At 44.1% G+C, this 22,868-nt stretch overlaps 1 protein-coding gene across 4 annotated transcripts; it reads right to left on the bottom strand.

The window, feature by feature from the left end:
• Window positions 1-4,709: 4,709 nt before the first annotated feature.
• On the bottom strand, window positions 4,710-10,666 carry LOC309481097 (uncharacterized protein). Of its 4 annotated transcripts, XM_082145886.1 has the most exons (4): window positions 9,426-10,666; window positions 9,020-9,137; window positions 7,142-7,215; window positions 4,710-5,355 (listed from the first exon to the last, which is right to left on the bottom strand). In XM_082145886.1, exons 1-3 carry the CDS (start codon window positions 10,495-10,497, stop codon window positions 7,149-7,151), a joined length of 1,257 nt encoding a protein of 418 aa, XP_082002012.1. In that variant the 5' UTR covers window positions 10,498-10,666; the 3' UTR covers window positions 4,710-5,355; window positions 7,142-7,148. The 4 variants fall into 4 exon arrangements, with proteins under 4 accessions (XP_082002012.1, XP_082002011.1, XP_082002013.1 ...); XM_082145885.1 differs by having other exon boundaries at window positions 9,020-10,666; XM_082145887.1 differs by lacking the exon at window positions 9,020-9,137.
• Window positions 10,667-22,868: the final 12,202 nt, after the last annotated feature.

Genomic DNA, 22,868 nt, shown 5'->3' with positions numbered 1-22,868 from the left:
TGGGTTTGATTGTGTTTGATTTCCTCCGACTGCAGGGTTCAACAAGTCATTTAGTTTGATCAAATTTAAGGTCATAAAATGTCTTAAATGGTGTAAGACAAGTCAAAATTATCATTTCAAGATGTTTTAAATTTGGAGATGGAGTCGCTATATTAGACTTCAGAAGGCTGTGATGTGTTGGAGCCCGTGTCTGAAGTCCTGATGATGTTTCATCAGGACTTCAATCGATTGCTCAATTGCTCCTGTCTGCCTCGCTGCCTGCTGTGAGTGTGTTTGCTTCGGTGCTGTAAGCTCCGTCTTAGCCTCGTATTTCCTTGTTTTGAACCATCATTTACTACAATTTCTAGTTGTTTATACTAAAACTAAATACAGCTTACCCAACATCTCAGATTAACCTGACATAGCTTCCGTTACTACTAGCACAACACGCTAGTAATTCGCTAGCCTGTTAACGCGCCACCCGTGCGCTCAGCTATTTTTATTTATTTATTTTCTCTCGCGCCTTTGAGTTTATAAAAGCTCAGGTGAGTAAGAAACACTCAACAAACACAGTGAGTAATGTCTTGTCCTGTTATTATCATGCGTCGCGTCTGAATGCGTTGTTGTTTTTGGAGCTCTATCGATTTGATTTATAATTCTTGATTTTTCTCTTTAAACTCGCTTACAACGAACATTTTCTACTTTTCCTCACTGAGAAGCACTAACGTTACTGCTCAAACCTCATAGTTACAACGCGGACTGTTGAGCAGACGCGTCTCAAGCCTATTAGTGATCCAACGCTGCATACTCTTAAAGGTTACGTCCGTGGATCACGGCTGAACGCGTCTTCTCCACACTCACTTACAAACAAATATCTTTTTTTCGCCTATCGTGCGTCTCCTCTACACCCCTACCACAAAAAAAAATAAAAATAAACGGATTATATTCAAGACTTCAGTCATAAATTAGTATTAATATTGATAGCATCACTGGTAGCTTCGTTGCTAACTCACTGTCCATCTGTTAAAATGGCGAATATATCAGATGTAAGTAGTCTACCTTTTGGTGCAGGTGAGGACACATTTGAGCTGCACGCACTGCAGTCTGAGCTGGAAGCTGTTGAGAAACAGATCCACGACCTTTTATTGAGACAGGCCGAGCTGAGAGACCGGTGTTTGGCTCTTGAAACATCACGCGCCGATGCACACAAATCAGTGTTTAACGTTACTAACCCGCTGACTCCGACCGCGTCTACTCCGTGTGTTCCTCAGCATCGGTCGCAATCAGCCATGGTCTCGTTCACTCCGGCTCCAACACGCCACCACGAAGCCTGGATGGTTCCGCAGCGGAAGACGCGAGTCAGGTTTAGACCAAGACTTTCTCCGACCCTCCCGGTTTTCGAGTTATCCACACAAAACCGCTTCTCCCCTCTACGCGAAACAGAACGCGATGCTGTGATCATCGGCGATTCCATCGTTCGGCACGTACACGCTACGTTAGGTAAAAGTAAGGTGCACAGTCACTGCTTTCCTGGTGCTCGTGTTTCTGAAATCGCTGCTCGCGTTCCCGAGATCCTGAACGATGACGAGCGCGTCGGAACTGTGGTCCTGCACGCGGGAGTGAACGACATCAGGCTGCGCCAGACGGAGATTCTGAAGAAAGACTTCAGGAATCTAATCGATACGGTACGCAGCACATCGCCTGAATCAACGATCATTGTGTCAGGACCGCTTCCCACGTACCGATTAGGGCAGATTATTTGCGCTAAATGTCATGGTGCAATGAGCAGAAACTGCTCTTTGTAAATAATTGGAATCTGTTTTGGGAGCGTCCTAGGCTTTTCCGTGCTGATGGCTTACACCCAAGCAGATTCGGAGCGGATCTTCTGTCGGATAACATCTCCAAAATGTTAAATACCCTTTGACTAGTAACCAAAAGTCCAAATCAAAGTCTCTGCTGCACCAATTTAACTGATATAAATACTAGTGTAGAACATTGCATAGAAACCGTGTCTATTCCTCGTTTAGTGAGATCAAATAATAAATCTAATGCAGGATCTAGGAAAAATCGAATTGTTATTAAAACAGAAAATGTTGCTATTGGTAAACAAAAACTATTTCTAAAGCTAGGTCTTCTAAACATTAGATCACTCACACCTAAGGCAGTTATTGTAAATGAAATAGTCACAGATAATAGCTTCGATGTACTTTGCCTTACTGAAACCTGGCTTAAACCAAATGATTATTTCGGTCTCAATGAGTCTACTCCTCCTGGATACTGTTATAAGCATGAGCCCCGTCTGATTGGTCGTGGCGGAGGTGTTGCAACCATTTATAAAGATATTCTAAATGTTACTCAGAAAACGGGTTATAAGTTTATTTCATTTGAAGTACTTGTACTAAATGTTACGCTCTTAGATGTTAGAAAAACATCCCTATTATCTCTAGCCTTGGCTACCGTATATAGACCGCCAGGGCCTTACGCTGATTTCCTAAAAGAGTTTGCAGATTTTCTCTCAGACCTATTAGTCAATGTCGATAAAGCATTATTTGTTGGAGATTTTAACATACACGTAGATAATCCAAATGGTGCGTTAGGAGCTGCGTTTACAGATTTATTAAATTAATTTGGGGTCAAGCAAAACGTCACCGGACCAACACATCGTCTTAATCATACACTTGATTTAATTATATCACATGGAACCGAGCCAACCGATATAGTTATCATTCCACAAAGTGATGATGTCACTGACCACTACATGGTAACTTGCATATTACGTACTGCTGTAATATGTCATGCGGCGCCGCGTTATCGACCAGGCAGAACAATCCTCCCATCCACCATAGATAATTTCGCAAATTGCTTATCTAATCTGTCTCAGCTGCTGCCTGAACCCAAACAAACAGATGAACTAGAAGAACTAACTAGCACTATGAGCACCATTCTCTCTAGAACATTGGATGTGGTTGCACCTATTAAATTAAAAAAGGTCAGAGAGAAAAATAAAGCACCATGGTATAACAATACTATGCATGTTTTAAAGAGAGAAACCCGTATTTTAGAGCGTAAATGGAAACAAACTAATTTAGAGGTCTTTAGAATCGCGTGGAAAGACAGTATGTCACGTTATAAAAAGGCCCTAAAAGCGGCCAGGGCTGAGCACCTCCGCAAACTAATAGAAAACAACCAAAACAATCAGAGGTTTTTATTTAACACCGTGGCTAGACTAACAAATAAACAGACGTCACCCGAACAAAATATCCCGTTACAGTTCAGTAGTAATGATTTCATGAACTTCTTCACTGAGTTCTGGAGTCAGCATCAGTGAATAGCACATCAGTGGGTTAATGGTTTCAGCAGTTCTCCAGTCACCAGTGCACGAACTCAGGAAACTTTATGTAAAAAGGTGAGTTGATTAAGACTAGTTTATTCACTATATATGCTTTAGACATGTAAAACATTCATGTTGCACGTCATTATTGGGTGCTTTAATAATAGAATTGTGTATATGAGTCCACCCTTCAAGATTATTGTTTTAAACATGAGCCTCTTCGGAAAGGCAAAGAGGGGGAGGTGTTGCTGTAGTTTATAGTAATATCTTCAGTATCATCTCACTTGAAAAAAATTAAATAATTAAATATTCCTCAAAATGAATAAAATCATTGAAACGCAGAATTAGAATACTATGCAAACCTCCAATAACTAAATATGTTAAATAAAACATAAATTTTTATGCATTTAATCTCACTTTGACTAATGTACTTGCTCCTGACCTTCGATGATTAAGGTAAACATAAGCAAAACATTTGTTTGTTTTTATTGGTAAAGTAAGTGTTAAACTTTTTTCTCCTGTATCCCATTCTTCCATTATCCAGAACAGCAGCTGAAAGGTGTGTTTGTGCGGCGCCCTCTACTGGACACGCGTGAATTTGCATATCCTTCAGCCAGAAGCTTATTATTTTACTTTTGGTGTGTAACACAATATTGTATTGCATTTACTTTTAAAAGTAACTTTCCCCAACACTGGTAACATTATCTAGTGTAAATGATGACTCACGTTTGAGATGTGTGCTGGCTACTGTACACAGGCCACCAGGGCACCATACACACTTTATCAAAGAATTCACTGACTTTCTATCAGAGTTAGTTCTGGCTGCAGATAAAGTCCTAATTGTTGGTGATTTTAATATACATATAGATAATGAAAAAGATGCAATGGGTTTGGCATTTAAAGACATTGTAAACTCTACTGGAGTTAGACAACACGTGTCAGGACCTACTCATTGTCGTAATCATACTCTAGATCTAATATTATCACACAGAATAAATGTTGATGGCGTTGAAATTCTGCAGCAGAGCGATGACATCTCAGATCATTATCTGGTCTCGTGTAAACTTCATTTAGCCAAGGCTGCAAAGCCGAAGAACTCGATGTTGCGACAGAAACTTTTAACTCTCTCTTTTCCAGCACTTTAGACACAGTTGCTCCGTTGCGCTTAAAGAAGATTAAAGAAAATAGTCCAACGCCGTGGTACAGCGAGCACACTCAGGCCCTTAAGAGAGCAGCCAGAGAGATGGAGCATTGCTGGAAGAAAACAAAACTAGATGTTTGTCGCATTTCGTGGAGAAAGCACGATTGTGTACAGAAAGGCCTTAAAAACTGCTATATCTGCTGATTTTTCAACACTTTTAGAAGAAAACAAACACAACCCTAGGTATTTATTTGATACAGTGGGGTTCACGAGTTCACACTTACATATAATTAGAATGGGTAAGTTTAATGCGTATATGGCGTGCTGTCCGGAGGGAGGGCTCCGAGCTCGGAGTTCAACCCGAACCCAGAGTACTCCCCCCGTATGTAAGTGTTTAGTACTAGAAGTGTGGTGAAGGGGTGGTGGAGGGATGCTGCAAAAACTGTCAATGGAATGAGGTGAGACTGCTGAGTATTTATACCTCTCACCATTGATTGCTGAGTGCTTTCCGCTTGTGTTAATTATCTGAACGTGCTCCTCCCGAACCTTGTTAATAAAACATCATTTCACGAGTTCACACTTACATATAATTAGAATGGGTAAGTTTAATGCGTATATGGCGTGCTGTCCGGAGGGAGGGCTCCGAGCTCGGAGTTCAACCCGAACCCAGAGTACTCCCCCCAAAGCTAAAGCAGAGGACAGCCGCCGGACTAAAGATCCCCCAAATGAGTGCCGAGTTGGCGGGCTGGTATCTCAAGAAGGCCTGGATGCTTGACCGGGAAGGCCCGTAATGGTGGCTCCCTGCCCGGCTGACGTCCCCTGTTGGTCTGTAAACGGGAGCGGTTGTAGTTTACAGAAACAGGGAGGTGGGTGCTTGCCTCTGACATTTCCTCGCACTGCGTTGCTGGAAGAAAAGAGAAAACATTAGTACTCTACTGGGGAAGTGCTCACTCCGTCCACTGTGAGACCAATGCTCGCTGGACAGAAAGGAAACAGGAAAGTGAGTGCTTGCCCGGGAGATTTTCTCACATTGCATCATTGGATGAAAAGAGAAAACGTAAGTGCTCCGCTGGGAAAGTTCTCACTCCGTCCACTGTGAGACCAATGCTCGCTGGACGGAAAGGAAACAGGAAAGTGAGTGCTTGCCCAGGAGATTTTCTCACACTGCATCATTGGATGAAAAGAGAAAACGTAAGTGCTCCACTGGGAAAGTTCTCACTCCGTCCGCTGTGAGACCAATGCTCGCTGGACGGAAAGGAAACAGGAAAATGAGTGCTTGCCCAGGAGATTCTCATACTGCATCATTGGATGAAAGAGAAAACGTAAGTGCTCCACTGGGAAAGTTCTCACTCCGTCCATTGTGAGACCAATGCTCGCTGGACGGAAAGGAAACAGGAAAGTGAGTGCTTGCCCAGGAGATTTTCTCACGCAGCATCATTGGATGAAAGAGAAAACGCAAGTGCTCCATTGGGAAAGTTCTTACTCCGTCCGCTGTGAGACCAATGCTCGCTGGACGGAAAGGAAACAGGAAGGTGAGTGCTTGCCCAGGAGTTTCTCATACTGCATCGCTGGATGAAAGAGAAAATGTAAGTGCTCCACTGGGAAGTTCTCACTCCGTCCGCTGTGAGACCAATGCTCGCTGGACAGAAAGAGGAGACAGCAAAGAAGAGACAGTAAAGAAGAGAAAGAGGTTTTTTTTTTTTTTTGTTTTTTTTTTACTCGATGAGGGTTTGGTGAGCTTTTTTAATATGGAACCGGTTGGTCCTGATGTAGCTTTGGAAAGCATCGGAGGACCATCTCCCAAGGGCTTGAATCTGCTGTTGGGAGAGGCCTTTTTGGGCTGCTGAAGTTGCTGCCCCGATGCGGAATGAGTGACTTGAAAAATTCTTTGCTGGAACGCCTGACTGTTGGAGAACGGATTTGAGGTGTTTCTGGAACCAAAAACGTGTCACGGGTTTTTTGGATTCATCTAAGAACAGGGGTTCCAGAGGAGATTTAGCCTGAGAACTTCTCCATTGCAGATATGCCAGAATTGACTGGTATGGTTGGATTTGCGAAGCGAGGTTAAAAATGTAGATGAAGTGACCTTTTTTGGTTTGGTCAGTCTTACTTTGTTTGATCAAATATGAAATGGTTTCGCCATCTAGTACTGATAAGTCTGAGATGGTGGGATGGATTTTTGGGTCAAATTTGGAAGTGATGGCGAGTTCTGAGCATCTAAGAAAACCGAAAAAGGCTAAGATAAACATGGCGTCGAGTGTGCGAGCGATATCAAGAGTTTGGTAGCCTGTGCGAAGGGCGCGAATACAAATGGTGAGAATGTCTAGCGTTATAGGTTGCCTGGCGTCGGGACGGGTAGGCTGGGATCTTTGAATCCCTTTAATCAGGAGTGAGGTTTGTGAATTGTTTATCTCAGAGGAGGGAGCGCCGTACATCAATTTATGAAAAAACTGGATGCCGCTTAAATAACCTTTGATGGACCCAACTTGCAGGCCCTTAGAGATATTAAGGTAGGAGATAAAAGAGGTGATTGAGAGAAGAGAAAAATCAGGGAAAGGCAAGTTATAAGAGACATGGAACGTTTTAAAACATCTCCAAGCAGTAACATAGGATTGAAGGGTCCTGGGAGATACTGCTTGGAGGATAGTGTCGAGTGATGCGTCAAGCAGAGGTTTTAACGGATGGGTTACGGGAATATTAGTTCTGAATAACGAGGAACTGGAGTTGGGAATTGATCCGCCTCTGGAGCCAGCATCCTGAATTTCTGAAACAGAAAACGAGACAGAGAGTCAGCGATTTGGTTTTTTGACCCAGGGATGTGTTTAGCAATGATAATGAATTGGTCGCAAGCCGAAATCCAGATGAGACGTCTTAAGAGTGGCATCAGAGCGGGTGAATGGGAACGGCCTTTGTTAATGCAATGCACTGTTGCGTCGTTGTCGCAATGCACTAAAACGCTACTTGCGGCCCATTCTTTTCCCCACAGGAAAGCTGCTACCACGAGAGGGTAAAGCTCGAATAGAGCTGAGGATTGAGATATGTCCTGGAGCTGAGGTGGCCACGGAGCCGCGAACCAACGACCTTGATAAAAACCCCCGAACCCTATAGAGGGGGCAGCGTCTGTAAACAATTGGATGTCGGTGGGGGATGAAACAAGGTTGTTGTAGAAAAAAGAGAGGCCGTTCCACTGTTTAAGAAAAGTTATCCATAGCCCAAGTTCGTCGCGACATGCTTGGGTTATAGAAATGCGGTCTTCTAGTGAGTGGACGGAGGACGCGAGTGAGAGGAGATGCGCGATGAAGGGGCGGCCCTGCGGGATGATGCGCATTGCGAAGTTTAGATGTCCGAGCAGGGACAGGAGTTCGCGTTTTGAAAAATTTGATTCTTCGAGGAAAGTAGAAGAGACGAGGATTATTCGATCGATTTTTTCTTTGGGGAGGGATGCTTGGAGTTTGTCTGAATCCAAATGAATTCCTAGGAACTCGATAGATGTTGCAGGGCCCATGGTTTTTTCCTGTGCGATAGGAATTCCTAGCTCTGAGAAAACGTTTTGTACCGTGAGGAGGTGCGCAGCTGGGATAGCATCGGGAGGCGAGATTATTAGAAAATCATCTAACAGATGAATAAGGTAAGGAATTGCGTAGTTGTTCGACAAGATCCAGCAAACGGCTTCTGATAGCATATCAAATATTTTCGGGCTGCTTTTGCATCCGAATGTTAAACGTACTGCGAAATAATATTTCCCAAGCCAGCGCACTCCAAAAAGATGCCATGAACCTGGATGGATGGGCATTACTTTGAAAGCAGATGTGACGTCGAGTTTTGCGAGCCAAGCACCCTGACCTGCGATTTTGATCATATCGATAGCTTGATCTATGTCGTGGTATTTGAGCGAAAATTCGTCGAGAGGGATCAAGCTGTTTATGCTTGGGAACGGGGAATTATGCGGGGCTGATAAGTCGATTATTAGACGTTTTTTACCCGAGAATTTCCTTGTAGCCACTCCGATTGGGCTGATACGAAAAATATTAAATGGCGGTTTGTCGAATGGACCGATCATGAAGCCAGACTCAACTTCTTTTTTGATCAGTTTGTCTACGACTTCAGGTTCTATAAGGGCGGATTGGAGATTTTTACATATGATGTTTTGGGAAAGCGGACATTCTAAGCCGGGCTTAAAACCATTTTTCAAACCTGACAGCAGATAATCAGTAAATTCGGCATCCGGGTGATGAGCTAGTTCGAAGTGCATGCGCAAAATATTTACAGGAGTCTCCCAATAATTTTTAGATTTTTTATTCACGGACTTGAAAACTGGACATACAATGCGAGCATGAGCGCCGCCACAGAAGCTGCAGATGTGCATAAACCTGCAGCGCGATCTTTGGCATTTGCCTGCATTGAAAAAATTACAAGGCTGCCTGCTTTCGTCAAAAGCAGAGTCCTGCCTTGCGCTGGTGGTTGCAGCACGCGGCACATAGCTGGTGGATCTAGCGTTGCTTTTTTCTGGGTAGGGAAGAGAGGAAGAATTAACCTTCGGGCACGACGTGGTCGTGTGTGATACTGACCTGCAGACTGCGCAAGTGATGTTTTTACAGCCCAGAAACACCCTGCTGTGAAGATCCTGGTCGAGTGCGCCCCAGTATGTGCACTGGTTCCACTGTGCGACTCGCACGGCACTTTTGGCTGAAAAAAGTCGGTGGTAAGTATAAAAATGCCCACCCCCATAGGACAGCGCGAGTTCGGCTATGATAGATTGGTAGTCATTCAGTTCGCGCCGCCTGTGGGGGAAAGCTGAACAGATTATTTCAGTGTAGCGGGAAAAAGCAATTGAAAACTCGGAAAATGAAAGAATGCGAGATGAGTGAGTGTTTGTGTTTTTCAGGGTGACCGAGAAATCCCCACAATCTATTTGATGGTCAGGTTCGGCTGAGGGGAGTAGAGAGAGAAGAGAGGAAAGATCTACATCCGCACCTGAAAGGATCTGTGCACGAATGTTTTGGGATACTGGTGGTGGTTCCATGGCGACTGCGTTGGACGGCACGGGCATCGGTGTTGCTGTGAACAGAGAATAAGGTGATTTTTGTAACATAGAGCTGGGAAGGGCGTGAGCCGGGTCTGCGAATGTCGGCGGCGGCCTCACGCTTGGATGACCTGTTGTGGCTTGAAAAGGAAAGTTAGTTGCAGGATACGAAGGATTGTGTGAATGAGCTGCAAACGGAGGCGGGCCAGTGCTTGATTGAGCTGCTGGAGCTGCAGGCCACTGAAAGTGGGCGGGGATGTAACCTGTTGGATGAGACTGTTGAAATGGATGTGCCTGTGCTGCTATCGGTGATAGCCCCGTGCTAATGTCTGCGACGGGAGCTGGAGGCCACTGAAAAGGAAAAGGGTTAGAAACAGCTGGAGTAAACTGAGTGGTTGTGGGGGGGCCGCTGGGCCCGGCTACTTGCTGCGCTGTGGTAGCAGAAGCCATGGTGGAGGGCTGGGCCTCATCGAGAGGTGGGACTGCCATGGCGGAATCTGGTGCGCGGCCCAGGCTCGCTGAAGGCCTGTTGCTGCGTCTTGGTGGACGAAGCGATCCGGATCCTGAGCGGGAAGACGATAGTGGTGACTGGGCAGGCGATTTTTGGGCCCTACGGGCTTTGCTCTGCCTGTGGGTCGTCTTGGAAGTTGACTGTAAGGAAACGAACAGATCATACAGCTCCGCCTTGTTCATTTTCCGCGAAGCTTGTATGTCTGAATTCCCCAGTGCTTGTCTTAATCCGGCTACGGTCCATTTCCCGATAGGTGGGATCGTCGGAACGGCCGAGCGGTAGGAGGAAGCTGGAGAAGTAGATGGAAGTCTTGCCGGGGGCGGTGAAGACTGGCCACGGCGCCTTGGTGAGCGCAGGGCTGTTCGGGCCGGTGTGCGGCCGCGAGAAGAAGCCTGGCGCTCAGGTGCAACATCCGGCGTAGGAGGTATGGTCGTGGGACCGGTGGAATGCGCAGGTGCCTCCCTGGCAAAGTTTGCTTCTTCGTCAGAGGAAGAGCTTGGGCGTTGAGACATGGCTGCAGAGCTGAGAAGAAGCTACTAAACTGCTGCAAAAACTGTCAATGGAATGAGGTGAGACTGCTGAGTATTTATACCTCTCACCATTGATTGCTGAGTGCTTTCCGCTTGTGTTAATTATCTGAACGTGCTCCTCCCGAACCTTGTTAATAAAACATCATTTAGGGTTAGGCTTAACAAATAAAGCTTCAACTTCTGATGTTCCAAGCAGCACAGCAGTAAAGACTTTATGAACTTCTTAACTTGCAAGATTGATAATATCAGGGAGAAAATTATAACACTGCAACCGTCTACTACAGTATCACATCAGGCAGTGCATTGTAGTGTCCCTGAGGAACAATTCCATTCAGTCGTTGCTATAGGAGAGGAAGAATTCGCTAAACTCGTTAAATCATCTAAATCGACAACATGTATGTTAGACCCTATAATAATAATAATTTGTTACATTTATATAGCGTTCTTCTAGGTACTCAAAGCGCTTTACATATGGAAGGGGGAATCTCCTCAACCACAAGGTGGCCGCCGCCTCACCGCCTGAGCCCTCGGCAAAGATGGCCACCGCCACGTCCAAGCCTGTTCCTGTCCCAAGAACTGTATCTGTTCCTGAGCCTGAGCCCTCCCATCATAATCTCCTCATCCACGCCTCCGCTGCTTCCTGTCAGCCCCTCAGCTCACCCTTATTCCACCATCAGTCATGTGGGGTCGCCGCGGGTCTGCCAGTCTCCAGCTCCATTCATGGTCGGTGGATCCCCGGTCTCCCCCTCCGGCCTCCGCGACCAGGGCTCCACCTCCGTCAGTGGGCCGCCTGGAGTCGTCAGCCCGTTCTCCGCCATGGCCGCCTGAAGGGGCGTCTCCGCCATGGCCGCCTGAAGGGGCGTCTCCGCCATGGCCGCCTGAAGGGGCGTCTCCGCCATGGCCGCCTGAAGGGGCGTCTCCGCCATGGCCGCCTGAAGGGTCGTCTCCGCCATGGCCTCCTGCACGGCCCTACCTCCACCATGGCTCCTCCCTCCGTCTGCTCCGCCCTGGTCTCTCCTGCCTTCTGTCTGCCCTTCACCTACTCTTCGTCCTCCTCCCTCCGCAGTTGGTCTATCTAAGGTGCGAGGACCTACTGGGAGGGGGGAATACTGTCACGTATCAGTGCTTGTTTGGACTTTCTGTTTGTGTTTTGATTGGTTCCTGTCTTCCTTTGTTCTTTTCCCGCCACTCCTTCGTTTCTATGGTTTCTGTCATTATCAGTTCAGTTGTATCACCTGTTTAGTCAATCACTGTTATCTGTTTGGTCCAATCTCCATTACATTTTAGTGTGTGTTGCTACCTGTTCTGCTGTCTTATTTATTATATTAAACCTTTGTTTGTGGAAATATATCTTCGTCTCCGTCTGCCTTCCTTCAACCACCCGTGACAGCATTAGTTTTCTCTGTTATGCTGATGATACTCATCTCTATATTTTTCACGCCCTGATGAAACTTACCAATTCACAAAATTAACGGAATGTATAGGTGATATAAAAAATTGGATGACTAGTAATTTCCTACTACTTAATTCTGAAAAAACAGTTTTTAATTATTGGACCAAAAACGTCCTCGCGTAATAACCTAGAATACTGTCTAACACTTGATGGCTGCTCTTTCAAGTCTTCGTCGTCGGTTAGGAACCTGGGTGTGTGTGTGTGTGTGCTCTTTGATACCAATCTTTCATTTGAAAGTCACGTGTCTAGTGTCTGTAAAACCGCATTCTTCCATCTTAAAAATATATCTAAATTACAACATATGCTTTCAATGACAAATGTGGAACAGTTAGTTCATTCGTTCATGACCTCAAGGCTAGATTATTGTAATGCTCTACTGGGTGGTTGCCCTGTACACTTAATAAACAAACTACAGCTGGTCCAAAACACAGCAGCTCGAGTTCTTACCAGAACCAGGAAGTATGACCATATTAGCCCTGTTCTGTCAACACTGCACTGGCTCCCTATTAAACAATGCATACATTTTATAATATTGCTGATTACTTACAAAGCACTAAGTGGTTTAGCTCCGCAGTACTAGTACAGTGGCGAGATTACCAAATAAACAGACATCACCTGAACAGATTATTCCATTACAGTTTAGTAGTTATGACTTAAGGATTTTCTTCACTGAGAAAATTGAAAGCATGAGAAATAGAATTGTAAATGTACTACTTTTGACAGCGTCTTATGATTCAGCCACAATTATCGCCCCTCAAGAACAGGACAGGAAGAGCTAAATAAACTAATCTCTGCATCTAAACCAACAACATGTTTATTAGATCCAATACCCACTAAACCACTGATAGAATTGTCCCCTGTAGCAGAAGAGCCTCTTCTCAATATTATCAGCTCGTCTTTATCTCTAGGTTATGTTCGAAGATCGTTGAAGCTGGCAGTTATTAAGCCTCTCATAAAGAAATCACAATTAGATCGAAATGAATTAGCAAATTTCAGACCCATTTCAAATCTTCCATTTATGTCTAAAATACTAGAAAAAGTCATGACCACTCAATTGTGCTATTTTTTGCTAAATAATGATATGTATGAAAAATATTCTGGAATCCGGCCCCATCATAGCACATAAACTGCGCTCGTTAGAATTACAAATGACTTACTTCTAGCTTCTGACCAAAACTGTATCTTAATACTAGTTTTACTTGATCTTAGTGCTACAAAATTACACGGGTATTCATGGACAGGCATTAAGGTGGTTTAGATTGTACCTATCAGATCATTACCATTTTTTCTTTTTAGATTTGGGAAAATCCAAGATAAGTCAATAAATTATGGAGTGCCGCAAGGATCTGTGTTAGGCCCTATGCTATTCTCAATATATATGCTGCCACTTGGTAATATTTTAAGAAAACATTGAATTAGTTAACTGTTATGCTGTATTAATTAGTTAACTGTTATGCTGATGATACTCAGTTATACATTTCATCACGACCAGATGAAATCTCTAAATTATGTAAGTTGACATAGTGTGTTAAAGATATAAAATATTGGATGACCTCTAATTTTCTTCTGTTAAATTGAGATAAGACTGAATTATTACTTATTGGATCAAAAACCAATACGTCGAACCTATTAGAATATAATTTGCATTTAGAAGGATGTACTTTCCTTTCATCCAATTCAACTGATATAAATACTAGTGTAGAACATTGCATAGAAACCGTGTCTATTCCTCGTTTAGTGAGATCAAATAATAAATCTAATGCAGGATCTAGGAAAAATCGAATTGTTATTAAAACAGAAAATGTTGCTATTAGTAAACAAAAACTATTTCTAAAGCTAGGTCTTCTAAACATTAGATCACTCACACCTAAGGCAGTTATTGTAAATGAAATAGTCACAGATAATAGCTTCGATGTACTTTGCCTTACTGAAACCTGGCTTAAACCAAATGATTATTTCGGTATTAATGAGTCTACTCCTCCTGGATACTGTTATAAGCATGAGCCCCGTCTGATTGGTCGTGGCGGAGGTGTTGCAACCATTTATAGAGATATTCTAAATGTTACTCAGAAAACGGGTTATAAGTTTATTTCATTTGAAGTACTTGTACTAAATGTTACGCTCTGAAAAACATCCCTATTATCTCTAGCCTTGGCTACCGTATATAGACCGCCAGGGCCTTACGCTGATTTCCTAAAAGAGTTTGCAGATTTTCTCTCAGACCTATTAGTCAATGTCGATAAAGCATTAATTGTTGGAGATTTTAACATACACATAGATAATCCAAATGATGCGTTAGGAGCTGCGTTTACAGATTTATTAAATTCATTTGGGGTCAAGCAAAACGTCACCGGACCAACACATCGTCTTAATCATACACTCGATTTAATTATATCACATGGAACCGATCCAACCGATATAGATATCATTCCACAAAGTGATGAAGTCACTGATCACTACATGGTAACTTGCATATTACGTACTGCTGTAATATGTCATGCGGCGTCGCGTTATCGACCAGGCAGAACAATCCTCCCATCCACCATAGATAATTTCTCAAATTGCTTATCTAATCTGTCTCAGCTGCTGCCTGAACCCAAACAAACAGATGAACTAGAAGAACTAACTAGCACTATGAGCACCATTCTCTCTAGAACATTGAATGTGGTTGCACCTATTAAATTAAAAAAGGTCAGAGAGAAAAATAAAGCACCATGGTATAACAATACTATGCATGTTTTTAAGAGAAAAACCCGTATTTTAGAGCGTAAATGGAAACAAACTAATTTAGAGGTCTTTAGAATCACGTGGAAAGACAGTATGTCACGTTATAAAAAGGCCCTAAAAGCGGCCAGGGCTGAGCACCTCCGCAAACTAATAGAAAACAACCAAAACAATCCAAGGTTTTTATTTAACACCGTGGCTAGACTAACAAATAAACAGACGTCACCCGAACAAAATATCCCGTTACAGTTCAGTAGTAATGATTTCATGAACTTCTTCACTGAGAAAATAGAAAGCATCAGAACCACAATTGTAAACGTTCAATCTTCAATCGCGTCTTATAATTCAGCTTCAATTATCACCCCGCAAGAACAATTACAGTGCTTTACAACTATAGAACAAAAAGAGTTAAATAAACTTATCACTTCATCTAAAACAACAACATGTTTATTAGATCCTATACCAACTAAACTACTGAAAGAAGTGTTACCTGTAGTGGAAGAGCCTCTCCTCAATATTATTAACTCGTCTTTATCTTTAGGTCATGTTCCAAGAACATTTAAACTGGCAGTTATAAAACCACTCATTAAGAAACCACAATTAGATCATAATAATCTAGCAAATTATAGACCCATTTCAAATCTTCCATTTATGTCTAAAATATTAGAAAAAGTGGTGTCAGCTCAACTGGGCTCTTTCTTGCAACAAAATGATATCTATGAAAAGTTTCAGTCTGGATTCAGACCGCACCATAGCACTGAAACTGCGCTCGTTAAAATCACAAATGATTTACTTTTAGCTTCTGACCAAGGCTGTATCTCAATACTAGTTTTACTTGATCTTAGTGCTGCGTTCGATACTATAGATCATACATTACTCTTAGATCGACTACAAAATTATACTGGTGTTCAAGGACAAGCACTAAGCTGGTTCAAATCATACATCTGACCGCTACCATTTTGTCTATTTGAATGGAGAAAAATCAATCATAACTCCAGTAAACTATGGAGTGCCGCAGGGATCTGTATTAGGCCCTCTGTTATTTTCCATGTATATGATGCCACTTGGAAATATTATAAGGAAACATGGAATTAGTTTCCATTGTTATGCTGATGACACTCAAATATATATTTCATCACGGCCGGATGAAAACGCTAAATTTTCCAAATTGACAGAGTGTGTTAAAGATATAAAAGATTGGATGACGCGTAATTTTCTTTTATTAAATCCAGACAAGACAGAGGTAATACTTATCGGTTCAAAAAAACGCCCACAAAACCTCGCACAATACAACTTTAACATCATAGGATGTCCTGTTACTTTATCCTCTACAGTAAAAGACCTGGGTGTTATACTCGATTGCAACCTGTCTTTTGAAAATCATATTTCATATGTTACAAAAACAGCCTTTTTCCACCTTAGAAACATTGCTAAGCTACGTAATATGCTATCAGTTTCTGATGCAGAAAAGTTAGTTCATGCATTAATGACCTCGGGACTGGATTACTGTAATGCTTTATTAGCTGGTTGTCCTGCATCCTCAATAAACAAGCTACAGTTAGTCCAAAATGCCGCCGCTAGAGTTCTTACGAGATCAAGAAAATATGATCATATAACACCGATTTTATCATCACTGCATTGGTTACCTATAAAGCTCCGTATTAATTATAAGATATTGCTACTGACTTATAAAGCCCTAAACGGCTTAGCTCCAGTCTATTTAACGGATCTTCTATCACCCTATAATCCATCGCGCTCTTTAAAGGTGAACTAAGTAACTTTTTTACCTTAACTGAACAGCTTCGGAGTCACTGGAATGGTTATATTACTTATTTTGGGTTGAATGGTGGTCGTTTCGCACCCCCCTGGTGCCCGTGAGCGGAAAATCCGCACTTGCAACTTTGAGCCGGCGGGCCGCCGGCCGCTGCATCAGGAAGTCTCGCGTGATATCAGGTCTTGCGATGTAAACAATTGCTTTACGGCCAAAAGAAATCTGCTAAAATGCGGTCATTATTGCGCTCCCTCACGCTGTTCGAACCCGAATGAAGAAGACGTTTTAAAGAATGTCCCATCTGCTTTGATGTCGTTGATCTACTAGCCTCTGGTGTCTGAGAATCGCCAACGAGTTTTTACAACAGTGTTGTCAAATATCTATTCCGAAGCTGTGGGGGGAGCTCTAGAGAGAAACCTGCGAGCAAAAAGCGAGAATACAGCGAAGAAATCCCGAAACTACTGAGCCCTGCTTTAAGATCACTAAATTCAAGGCTTTTGGTCATACCTAGGATATTCAGAACCACCAAAGGAGGGAGAGCATTTTCACATTTGGCTCCAAAACTCTGGAATAGTCTTCCTGATACTGTTCGTTGCTCAGACTCGCTCTCCCAGTTTAAAACTAGATTAAAGTCGCATCTCTTCAGCCAGGCATTCATATAATCCTATAGTTCAAACTACAATCCGGCCTCTAGCTCATAAATGCCAGAGGAGAACTGGCCCCCGACTGAGCCTGGGTTCTCCCAAGGTTTTTTTTTCTCCATTAGGTCACCTGATGGAGTTTTAGGACACCATTAGGTCACTTGATGGAGTTTTTCGGTTCCTTGCCACTGTTGCCTTTGGCTTGCTCAGTTGGGGATATTTTGGGGATATTTAATTTTATTTTATCAATCAATAAATTCCTCTTGAAACAAACTTTGTTGTATTATTTAAATTTAATACTGTGAAGCTGCTTTGATACAATCTGTATTGTGAAAAGCGTTATACAAATAAACTTGACTTGACTTGACTTACTGTAACTTCATCCTCTTCAGTTAAAGACCTGGGTGTTATATTAGACAGCAACTTGTCTTTCGAAAATCATATTTCATATGTTACAAAAACAGCCTTTTTCCACCTCATAAACATCGCTAAGCTCCGGCACATGCTATCTGTTTCTGATGCAGAAAAGTTAGTTCATGCATTCATGACCTCTAGACTAGATTACTGGATCCTGCATTCTCAATAAACAAGCTACAATTAGTCCAAAATGAGTTCTTACTAGGTAAAGAAAATATGATCATATAACACCAATTTTATTATCTCTACACTGTTTACCTATTAAGTTCTATATCAATTATAAAGTATTGCTACTGAATTATATCACCTTACAATCCATCACGCTCTTTAAGGTCACAAAACTCTGGGCTTCTGGTAGTACCTAGAATAAAAGTCCACTAAACGATGATGATGATATAGTCAGCCGGATCCGGGCCGTATCCAGGTTAGATTGAGGAACTGCACCTACATACGACCACAACACATGATATAGTCAGCCGGAACCGGGCCGTATCCAGGTTAGATTGAGGACCTGCACCTACATACGACCACAACGCATGATGTAGTCAGCCGGATCCGGGCCGTATCCAGGTTAGATTGAGGAACTGCACCTACATACGACCACAACGCATGATGTAGTCAGCCGGATCCGGGCCGTATCCAGGTTAGATTGAGGAACTGCACCTACATACGACCACAACACATGATATAGTCAGCCGTATCCGGGCCGTATCCAGGTTAGATTGAGGACCTGCACCTACATACGACCACAACGCATGATGTAGTCAGCCGGAACCGGGCCGGATCCAGGTTAGATTGAGGAACTGCACCTACATACGACCACAACGCATGATATAGTCAGCCGGATCCGGGCCGTATCCAGGTTAGATTGAGGAACTGCACCTACATACGACGCCAACGCATGATGTAGTCAGCCGGATCCGGGCCGTATCCAGGTTAGATTGAGGACCTGCACCTACATACGACCACAACGCATGATGTAGTCAGCCGGATCCGGGCGGTATCCAGGTTAGATTGAGGACCTGCACCTACATACGACCACAACGCATGATGTAGTCAGCCGGAACCGGGCCGGATCCAGGATAGATTGAGGAACTGCACCTACATACGACCACAACGCATGATGTAGTCAGCCGGATCCGGGCCGTATCCAGGTTAGATTGAGGAACTGCACCTACATACGACCACAACACATGATGTAGTCAGCCGGATCCGGGCCATATCCAGGTTAGATTGCGGACCTGCACCTACATACGACCACAACGCATGATGTAGTCAGCCGGATCCGGGCGGTATCCAGGTAAGTTTTGAGGACCTGCACCTACATACGACCACAACGCATGATGTAGTCAGCCGGGAACCGGGCCGGATCCAGGATAGATTGAGGAACTGCACCTACATACGACCACAACGCATGATATAGTCAGCCGGATCCGGGCCGTATCCAGGTTAGATTGAGGAACTGCACCTACATACGACCACAACGCATGATGTAGTCAGCCGGAACCGGGCCGGATCCAGGTTAGATTGAGGAACTGCACCTACATACGACCACAACGCATGATGTGCTTTTTTTGCTGAAGACTGTTGGGAGTTACTGGGTGGGTGGAGAGGACGCTGGCGTCGTGTGTTCGCCGCTTCTCAGCCTGCTAAAACTGCTATAACTTTTCTGTTTATCTGTTCTACTGATAACAGATATTGAGCCCTTTGTCCAGCTTTGTTTGGATATTAAACCATCTAGGCTCGGATGTTTCTTACCTGGAGCTGCCCTTACTGCCGGAGTGGTGAGTGATCTGGAGCTATTCATCGCCCTGAGATATAGCTGGGGATCTTGTCAGCTGGACTGGTTTCAGCAAATCGAATATATTGATGGTATAAACCCTCGGACAGTCACAATACAGTAGTTGGCTGAAGCTTTCTCGCCCATCGAGCTGCGTCGGTCCGTGGCTAGGCTAATCGGCTGCTACCACCAGATACTGTCCTGAAACCTAATCTTTTACAGTCCACATGGGCTCCCCTCACTTCCAACGTATGCCACACTTGTCCCCAGGGTTACTACGGGCACTGCCACTTATCCTGGTGTACATAGTCATCATTCATCCACGTTTGCCGGATCCATGGATAGCTGCTAACTGTAGCATCACAACGACTCTTATATCCACCATGCTCCGGTACCTGCCGAACCAACTCTTGGAACTTAACACTCGCCTTGCCCCATCAAACATCTCTGCTCTCAAGCAATTGGGAATTCTTCGCCGACCCTGCTACGTCCATAGAGGGTCACGGCGGCGTCTTGTTTACTCCGAGAGCATCACCGAGAGCTCAATTCCAAGCCTGTGGACAGCTGCTAGCACCGGCGCACACCAACGACATCATCGGATGCGTCATCAGAGCGCCCGTGGCTCAGGTCTAAAAAACTATAACCGACCACACCCAGGCCCCCTGCTGGAGGAACAACGCACTGCGCGTCCTGTGAAACGTGGAGTGGACTCTACTGTGCTGCGCTCTCTGGTAAAGTGGACTCCATCTTCATTGATTAAAATGGAACTGTTAAACTGTCAATCACTTACCAATAAGGCATCCTTTATCCACAACTATATATTTGATCAGAAGCTTGATTTTATGTGCCTCACTGAGACCTGGCACAAACCAGAAGTGTACTCTGCACTTAATGAAGCGTGCCCCCCTGGCTACACATATCTGGAAAAAGCTAGGGGAAATGGACGTGGAGGGGGTTTGGCGGTTATTCATCGTTCTGATTTTCACCTGTCCTCTGTGACCTTGCCAAAGCTGTCATCATTTGAATGCTTGGCTTTTACGTGTGAAAAACCCATCCCACTTACAACCATCCTCATATATCGGCCACCTAAACCACACCCACGTTTTATTTCAGAATTAACTGAGCTACTCTTGTCAGTGTGCACCACATCAAACAATGTGGAAATTCTTGGAGACTTTAATATCCATGTTAATTCTCCCACAAGTCTATATACTACAGAACTATTACAACTTCTTGATACACTTAATCTCATGACAGTCCCTACCCATACAAAAGGGCGCACATTGGACCTCATTATAACAAATTTTCCTGTCAACAATGTTCATGTACATGATTTAGGCATATCTGATCATAATGCCATATCATTAGATTTTTCATTCCTGACCTCACTCAATAAGCCTAAACACAAAATCTGCTTTCGCAAAACAAAAGAAATTAACCCTGAACACCTGTCTTACGACTTACAAAACCTGGCCATATCCGCCCATCACTCGCGCTTGTCGACCATTACAATACTGGACTGCAAGAGATACTTGATGCCCATGCGCCCCTTAAGACACGGACTGTAACATTTACACGCTCTGCTCCGTGGTACACTGGTGCGCTGCGTAGACAGAAGGCGGCTGGGAGGGTCCTTGAGAGGCGCTACGTTACCTCTGGGCTGACTGTCCATAAAACTGCTTATAGAGAGCACCAAAGATCATATTCAAAATCACTCAGTCACAATACTATTCCAACATCATTAACAATAATCCAGGAAATTCAAAACAGCTCTTTAAAACAATAAATTATCTTCTAAGTCCACCTGCCCCGAGGCAAAATAACAGTACTGACGACCAGTGCAATAAATTCCTTGATTCATTCACCACAAAAATAACTACCATCCGCTCTAACCTAATACCCGGCAATGTCATTCCATCCATCCCCCCAACCTCAGCACCAACATTCTCTCATTTTATTCTCCCCACACATAGACAGGTTGAGACTCTCATACACAGCATGAGACCCTCAACGTGTTCATTGGACCCCCTTCCCACTGCCCTGATCAAATCAAATACGACTTTCTTAAGCCCTCTCATCACCACCATCATAAACTCTTCCCTGCAATCTGGCCATCTTCCAATTTCTCTGAAAACTGCACTTATCAACCCTCGGCTTAAGAAACCCTCCCTCGATCCTGATATTTTATCAAATTACCGGCCCATTTCTAACCTCCCATTTCTCTCCAAAGTCATTGAAAATTGTCACCCAAATCCACAACCACCTTCACTCACACAGTCTTTATGAAAAATTCCAGTCTTGCTTCCGTTCTGCCCATAGTACAGAGACAGCCCTGGTCAGGGTCACAAACGATCTGCTTGTGGCTGCTGACCAGGGCTCTCCATCCCTCCTCCTGCTCTTGGACCTCTCAGCCGCCTTCGACACTGTGGACCACACCATCCTCCTCCACCGTCTGCAACACTTCATCGGCATTTCACACACAGCATTTCAGTGGTTTCGGTCCTACCTGACTGATAGAGTTGAGTATGTGGCCCTGGGGGGAGCCAGGTCGAGGCCCCACACAGTTACATGTGGAGTGCCTCAGGGTTCGGTCCTCGGCCCCACCCTTTTCTCCATTTATATGCTCCCCCTGGGCCACATCATCAGCAGGCATGGAGTTGCTTTCCACTGCTATGCTGATGATACTCAGCTCTATGTCAGGTTGGACCCCACATCCTCCGCATCATCACTCTCCACTCTAACTGCCTGCCTGGAGGAGACAAAGGCATGGATGACTGACAACTTCCTTCAGTTAAACAGCTCCAAAACTGAAGGTCTCCTCATTGGGACCCCACATCAACTCCGATCCTCCCCCTTGACTGTTTACTCATTTGCTGGTCATGACATTCCTCTCACATCCTCTATAACAAACCTGGGGGTTCGATTTGACCCCCACCTATCATTTAACACCCACATCCAATTTATTTGTAAGACTGCATTCTTTCACCTCCGGAACATTTCCAAACTCCGCCCCTCCCTCTCTCTTTCTGATGCAGAGAAGCTGGTTCATGCCTTTGTCTCCTCCAGGCTCGACTACTGCAATGCACTCCTCATCGGGATCCCTGGCAGGAGCCTGCAGAGACTGCAGTACATTCAGAATTGCGCTGCCAGGGTCCTGATGGGGGTGCGCAAATTTGAGCACATCACACCCATCCTCCATAAACTTCACTGGCTTCCTGTTAGGTTTTAGGATTGAGTATAAGATCTGTCTCCTGACCTATCAGTGTGTCCACGGCAGCGCACCATTGTATCTCAAAGAACTCATCAATAACTCAACCCGACATCTCCGTTCCTCTGACAGTCACAAACTCCAGGTCCCCAAGTCCAAACTCCGCTCTATGGGAGATAGGGCCTTCCAGGCGGCTGCCCCTCGACTGTGGAACGCCCTCCCCAACCACCTGAGGGCACCACAGTCCATAGAGGTTTTTAAAAAAAAATTAAAGACCTACTTATTTTGTACTGCATTTTCTTAATATAATTTAGTTTCTTGCTGTTTTTTACTGTTTTTATGTTTAGTGTTTTTACCTG

This window comes from Leuciscus leuciscus (assembly GCF_965113295.1).
Source record: "Leuciscus leuciscus genome assembly, chromosome: 18".
NCBI lineage: Eukaryota > Metazoa > Chordata > Actinopteri > Cypriniformes > Leuciscidae > Leuciscus > Leuciscus leuciscus.
The sequence above is the reverse complement of the archived record's forward strand: the minus strand, read 5'-3'. Positions and strand labels throughout refer to the sequence as shown.

What these genes read in the sequence shown, in the direction of transcription:
- LOC309481097 (XM_082145884.1), bottom strand. Translation starts at nt 10,497, where the DNA reads ATGTCTCAACGCCCAAGCTCTTCCTCTGACGAAGAAGCAAACTTTGCC. An exon ending in TCGTGCACAGATCCTTTCAG is followed by an intron (nt 7,216 to 9,425) that starts GTGCGGATGTAG and finishes TTTCTGTTTCAG; the next exon opens with AAATTCAGGATGCTGGCTCC.